The sequence below is a fragment of the Penicillium macrosclerotiorum genome, assembly GCF_028827735.1.
Source record: "Penicillium macrosclerotiorum strain IBT 26536 chromosome Unknown utg000010l_segment0_segment0, whole genome shotgun sequence".
NCBI lineage: Eukaryota > Fungi > Ascomycota > Eurotiomycetes > Eurotiales > Aspergillaceae > Penicillium > Penicillium macrosclerotiorum.
The window spans coordinates 1,495,516-1,502,229 of NW_026643089.1; the positions used below are offsets into that span (position 1 = coordinate 1,495,516).

At 50.3% G+C, this 6,714-nt stretch overlaps 3 protein-coding genes across 3 annotated transcripts; 2 read left to right on the plus strand and 1 right to left on the minus strand.

The window, feature by feature from the left end:
- Positions 1-609: 609 nt before the first annotated feature.
- On the minus strand, positions 610-1,023 carry N7462_010181 (uncharacterized protein; the record flags this gene model as incomplete). The annotated part of the gene is made up of 2 exons (XM_057081895.1): positions 610-827; positions 972-1,023. 2 exons carry the CDS (start codon positions 1,021-1,023, stop codon positions 610-612), a joined length of 270 nt encoding a protein of 89 aa, XP_056928935.1.
- A 259-nt stretch (positions 1,024-1,282) lies between these two features.
- Positions 1,283-1,753, plus strand: N7462_010182 (ankyrin repeat domain-containing protein; the record flags this gene model as incomplete). The annotated part of the gene is made up of 1 exon (XM_057081896.1): positions 1,283-1,753. One exon carries the CDS (start codon positions 1,283-1,285, stop codon positions 1,751-1,753), a length of 471 nt encoding a protein of 156 aa, XP_056928936.1.
- Positions 1,754-4,380: 2,627 nt separating this feature from the next.
- Positions 4,381-6,248, plus strand: N7462_010183 (Zn(II)2Cys6 transcription factor; the record flags this gene model as incomplete). The annotated part of the gene is made up of 4 exons (XM_057081897.1): positions 4,381-4,523; positions 4,699-5,438; positions 5,586-5,853; positions 5,906-6,248. 4 exons carry the CDS (start codon positions 4,381-4,383, stop codon positions 6,246-6,248), a joined length of 1,494 nt encoding a protein of 497 aa, XP_056928937.1.
- Between the last annotated feature and the right edge of the window lie 466 nt (positions 6,249-6,714).

The window sequence follows — 6,714 nt, forward strand, 5'->3', positions numbered from 1 at the left end:
ATATGTACTCCGACAGATACTAGTACAGGACATTCTCTGTGTGGAAATTGTCTCCCTACCGTAGCGGCAGAGAAAAAAAGTAGGAAGATATCGGATGGGTGACCGTGAGCCTATCATCCACTCATGAGGCAATGGCAGACCCACTCGCAACCATTGTCTAAGCTCTAGGACGAATCGGCCTCTGGTGTTCATGGAGCTGAATCGAGATGGCAATATGCACCTCTTACTAAAAGATGCATGCACCGGTCAATTTTTCGGAATTATCCACGCGTCAGAACAGGAAAGTCTCGATCCAATGCCTCACTCAACTTGTCTTGAATAGGATGTTCGGGTTTCCCGACTAGCCATCGGCTCAGCATGTATCCGCATCCTCAACGCTAGACGAGCCTTGGCGGGCTAGAGCGAGGGCCTCGCGCAAATCACATCGCTAGGGGCATTTCACGAATGCGCCAGTTTCTCCCGGCTTGCCAATCGGCTGAACCCACCAATCCGTTAGAAACTCGTTACGATGCATATCATTCGCCACTCAGTGCACGTGGGACCGTTCTTTAACATTGGAAGTTCCTTCTCCGATTGTGGCCCGTTAGATCCAATGCTAAGACTGGGGGGTCATCTTGACATCCCACGGAACCTTGCCGAGGTCGGAACGGCCTCAAGGTTTAGTTTTACTTCGGACACATGTTTCCAAACCGAAGCAATGATAAGAGCAATACGAGCACTTAGTTGCGACCGGTTCGGTCCACCTTTCGGAGCGTTTTCGGGCGCTGTCCGAGTCATTGACGCGCCTGTCTGCGTCTGTTGAAGATCTGTTAGAACCTGCTGTAGACCTGTTGTAGACTTTAGCTAGAGTTAATCACTGCCCATGAGTCGTGCAACCGCGCCAAAACGTCAGGGCGCAAAAGCCGCATAATTGCCGAAAACAAGCGTTTGCTTGAAATAGCGATCGGCTTTGGCGCCCCCATGGTACGTACCCGTGGAAGAATGCGGGCCAGGCCAGTTGTCTACTGTACTCCACATCTGCATCTCGGAGAGTCTCTTCCCTTCCCCTCAACTTACATTATTCCAAATTAGGAAGTTGTCCGTGTGCCATATTCTAGCGAGCCATGATTGAGCAAATCCCTGTCACATCCTCCCATTCAGTCTAATTAATTTGCCGTCCGTAATGCTTAAAGAGGCGCGCGCCCCTCCGGGAGGGGCGCCGCGATAAGCAAGCTGTCTAATGCGAGCTGCGAGGCTTTCAGAAAAACCACCCACGAATAATCGCCGACCACACAGAACCATAATGGAGAGTGCAATCTTCTTCTCTGCTGTCGCCGCGGGCGAAACAAGCATCATTGAGGATATCTATCGCAAGAATAACGCCATCCTCTCCGTCAAAGACGCATCGGGCCGATCCGCCCTCCATGAAGCTGTCCTCCACGGACAAACCCGGATTGTGGAACAGTTACTCAAATATGGAATAGAGCCATCGGCGACAGACATTCGGGGCCAGACACCACTGCATCTTGCCGCTCAGCGATCTTCCCCCGCTGTTCTTGTGGCACTACTCCAACAAGGCGCCAACTGGTCCATCCGAGACGAGGATGGAAAAACGCCTCTCTTTTATGCCTATGAAAACAATTTGACAGAGTTCCTAGCGTGTTTCCTCAAATATACGAAAGAAATGCAGTGCGGTCTTACCCCGGAGATTATTCTTCGAGCAGGTGCAAGTCGAAGGTGGACCGCACGTCCGTGTCTACCTACCTGCCCTTGATTGCCGTCTCAAGAGAGGGCTGAAGCGTGGATACTCGACTTGGACTTCATTTCAGCCATATGATTACTGATACCCCGGGGCTTTCATCAACTAAGAATGACCTCGCGTTCTCATTGGATAGTTACGCAAAATAACTCGCTCCTATGGTTATTTGGACGAAGAGTCGCTTCCGGAGATTATCATGAGAATTTTCATTGAGAATGCTCATTCTTCGGTTTATTTTTCAATCTGAACCTCGCTGCCACAGGCGCGTGGTATATCCGATCACACGGAAAAACAAAGCTTTACACGAATAAAGCACAGATTGATACATGTCAAATATCCGGGGAACGTCCATGGCGCAAGGGCAGCCGACAACGTCTACTGCACCGATATAAATGGGCTGCCCTTCGCACGTGGTCAAAGACCAACCCTAGTCAGATCTACCAACAGGACATGAGCTGGTCGACGGTCCTTTCCTCACCCGTTGATGGCCATCTGCCAGCCCTGTCTAGGCTTGGCACTACCCGAAGCCAAAGGAGAAAATTTTGGACGACCTGGTTAGCAAATACGCCTACGAAAAGCGAGCATTGCCTGGAAAGTGGACCGCATAAAGGCAATCACGGGCAAGAGTTTCAGGCATGGGTGGTGGTTCATGACCATCCTCTTCATGCAAGACAGGCTTGACTGGCTGAGGTCTAGACATTCGAGTTAATGGAGGAGCCATGAATATCAATAAATAAAGAGTTAGAGCTTGCTGCCGCATAAAAATTGTGTTTCATTGTTCAACATAGGCCATTCGTAGAGCTTTTTATTGTAAATTTCCGCAGTGTCTTTTCACTCCATTCCGGTCTTCAAGGACTCCCAAGGTGGCTTCACATCTGCCTGTGTTAGACAGTTCGCTCGGTGATCATTTTTTTGAGTATCTGTACGTCTCTAAATCCAAAATCAAGTGGTTGAACAAGCTTTGCTCATGCAAACAAATCGGAGTGACACGGCACGTTTGCGTCGCTGGTCAACATTTGCTTATCAGTCATTGATACTGAATACTGAACATTGTATGACAATTTCTCAGCGGCGTCAGTTTTAATACTTCAGCAGTCAGAAAGAACGGATAAGCAAAATTATACGACCTAAAAAACATCCAACAGCTATTGTATGTTAATAGTCAACTAGCGCCTACGATTTTTTTCCTGGGCGGCTCGCCGCCCTAACCGGCGCCCGTTAGGGCGCCCCTTCAGCCTATCACCTGAAGGACAGAACCTGATATGCAAAAGTCGTATTTATGACTTTTAGCAGGGAAAGATTTAAAGAGATACTAAAATGTAGCTTAGCGATAGAATCAATAGTTCTCGCTATTTTTTATAAGGCTATATCTAGCTAACTACTGCTATTAATCTCTTACTTAGTTGCTTCTTTACTAATATCTACTAGGAGGAGTATTAACTATAGTCTCCTAGGCGATAAACCGACTATTATCTATAGACATCTTCAGGGCCCACGAAAGCCCAAACCCGACCACGGCCCGACCTACGCGTGGGCCGGGTTTTAGGCCCAAAGTCAGAGCCCATGTCATATGATATTGCAGCATGAAGCTATTCCCAACTTCACGCCTCAGGTGTCGGTTCGACACCTTACCGGTCAGGCTTCGTCATGACAGCCCCACTTCTCCCCAACATAGATGCATGACCTACAAGGCCTGAGGGTTCGGTGCCCTTCCATTAGGGATTCGTGAACCCCTCTTCCCTGTAGCCTTTGCTTACCTCTGTTACGTGGGGGCCACGTCAGACCGCATGTTGAAATATGATCCATCGTTTTTGCTTTGGTCATGTGGGAAAGTGTTGAAGCTTGTACATAAATTGAGGATTATGGAGAGATCCATGATAGCAAGAAACAGTGTTTTGCTTTCCTTACTTGACGTTTATCTTCCTACCTAGTCGACAGGCTTTCTACCCTGTACAAGTAGTTATTCTCTAACAGTTAGTATACTACGACTATAGGGGTAGGGATAGACCCTAGTATAAATATTGAACTGGTGTGAGAGACGGTCACTGTCTGCGACCAGGCCCGCCTCTAGGGGTTAGGGAACAGAAAGAGAGAACACCTAGGGATAGTTGAAGAGAATATGGGTGTCTGAATTGCTAGATACAGCGGGGTAGGCCTTATATATCATATCTTCCGTCACACCGCTAGTTCATGCCTGTATGCCACTTCCCCACTACAATATATAATCTATATCTCCTTTTTAACTATAGTTAGAAAAGTACGCTACTATAAGTAGGGATAGGAATAGAAAGTATTATCTACGTAGTGAACCAGGGCGCTCAGCGGCAAGCCTGAGAATGCAGGCAGGATGAGATAGCCTCAACAAACCAGCATACAAACCACCACACACCACAATGGAGGAAGCCTCCCCTATAGGAAGCAGAAGCAGATAGAGCAAAGAGAGTGTAAGAGTTCATCTTTCTCCCTATTAGAGATCTGAAGCTATATCCTGTAAGGACTGTGTACTGGAAAGATATCCTCCAATTAGAGATCCCCCTTGTAGGCCATTTCCCCACTACACTAGTTATCATGATTATACCCGAGACTGTCTACGTTCTCTGCCAAATCCTCTATCCCTTCACCACCCTCCATCCGATGCTCTCATGTTACCTACCCCTTTCTCCCCGACGACGGCCGCCAACAGCCGACCCGCCGCCCCCTCACTTGCCGCCAGTGTTTGCATCACCTGCAAGGCGCGCAAGAAGAAGTGTGACAAGCTGATGCCATGCTGTAGTTACTGTGCCGAGTAAGTATGTCGACGGCGGTTCGACCGCCGCCCCGCCGCCCCATCCCTCTTCGTCAGCATATGCATCACCTTGAAGGGCCGCAAAGTAAACAGTTCGACGAGTCAATGCCATGCTGTATCTCCTGCGCCGAGCAGGTACGTCGAGGGTGGTCCGGACTTGTTGACGTCTTCGCAGGCGAAAGTTGGAATGCCACTATCCACAACACAACCACGGCCTACCCCACAAACCGGGCGGCCGCCGTACAACACCCATGAAGATGGGGATCCCAGCGAGTCCGCGCCAGTCGCAGCCTGTCGCCGACTCGTCGTCGCTGCTACTCATGGACGCGATGACCCAGTCGGCGCTGTCCGAGCAGATCCCCAAAAGCACATGGCTGGACCTGGGTGCAACCAAGGATCCCAGCCTCTGTCGGCAGGCCCACCGTCTCATCGAAGCTACCGGCCAATATCTGGACGAGATCAGTGTCCGCTACTTCCAAGGAATCCACAATTTCATCCCAATTATCTCGCGCACACGCTTCCACACCCAGCTCATGTCCTCCGGATCGAGTCCGCAGACGGACTTCTCCATCCAGTTGCTTGTCATATGTCTCCTTACTTACCATCCCGGGCTCGCGCAGCGGAGCTCGGGACTCATCAGTGACTCAGCGCTGTATCTAGCGACCAGGTCCGTCGTGGCTCAAGCCCAAGCTATCTGTCCCCCGTCGCTGCACCTCATCCAAGCCCTCGTTTTGCTGGCCGTCTATGAGTATGCCCATGGCCAGCCTGAGCTGGCGTTTGCCTCTATTGGCGGCTGTGCGCGCATGGCACGCTGTCTGGCAATGACACAGCCGTCTTCGCTCCCAATAAGCATCGTTGCAGGCGGTGCACAATTGGATGAAGAGGAGGTAAATACCTGGTGGGGGATCATCATCTGTGAGCGGTGCGCCCTTTCAGCCTTAGTCTAGCAGAGACCCAAAACATGCTCATCTTTTCTTAGGACTTTTCTTTGTGAACTTTCAGTGGTGGACCAACCGCTAGTCTCGCAACTCCCAGAACCAGATGGCTAGTTGCCAACTCTAGGCCAGTGGAAAGCGCTCAGCCCTCACTCTCCCAGCACCCCCTCAGCCAGTACTTTCCATTCACCTAACGTTGGCAGTTTTGGCCGAGCAGCCCAGGCGACGGCCCTCTTGGATCATGTGATCAAGACGTTCTCGCTCGCCGACATTAGTTCCAAGCAGACGACACTAGACGAGCTCGATAGCCTTCTCCGTTCATTTCTTGCCGCGGTGATGCAGCAATGTCAGGGAACCTGGGTTGTATATTGTGGAGCGATCGCAATTGCCATCCGGTGAGTCGACTACTTGGTCTATCTATGAGTCGGATTGCTGACGAAAGAGCAGGGCCCTCTTTCTTCTGCACTGGCGCATCCTTGGTGAACTCACTGAAAATGCGAGTCTCGATCATCGTCTTGTAGAGGAGATGTCTAATAACTCGTTTGCAACTCTCGATACTGTCACCAAGATGGTCATTGATATTGCCGACTCGCATGGGCACGTTACCACTAGCTTCCTTGACACCCTTCCTCCTAGCTGCGCCTACATCACCCGGGCTGCACTGACGCACATCCGCGATCGCCGACATTCAACCCCAGACAGTGGGCTTCGGAAGGCCGAAGAACGGCTACAACACTCGCTGAGTCAGTTCAATCATCGCTGGGGTGTGCACGCTGACCCTTTTCCATGACGTACGACCATTTCTGGCATGTTATCTATTCCTGCGTTGATTGTACGGTCTAGGTGACGTCTTGTATTGTTTTGAATATGGCCGCATCAAGTTTGACTCCCGTCATGCTTGCTGGGGCTTACAGACCTTGAATTCATTTTGTTAAGTGAAAACCATATATGTCGAGCTAAGGCTTGGCCTGAACCCGGCTTGGCTTGAACCCATTCGGGGCATTCAGATGAAGGGGGCTAAACAGGCTGAAGCGTAGGGCGGCAAGAGGGGATTTCCTAACGAATCAAAAATGAAAATGAAAACAAAAACATACAACAGCAGGGATTCGCTGGTGGTCACCCACCCAACTACTAACCTGCCGGCGTGTGGCTTAAGTACGGCTGAGCGGACGGGAAGCCCTGTTCTCCACACCCTGTGGTCGTATGTACAAGATAGATCCAGAATTAGAATCAAGTAGACTGTTAATATACACCAC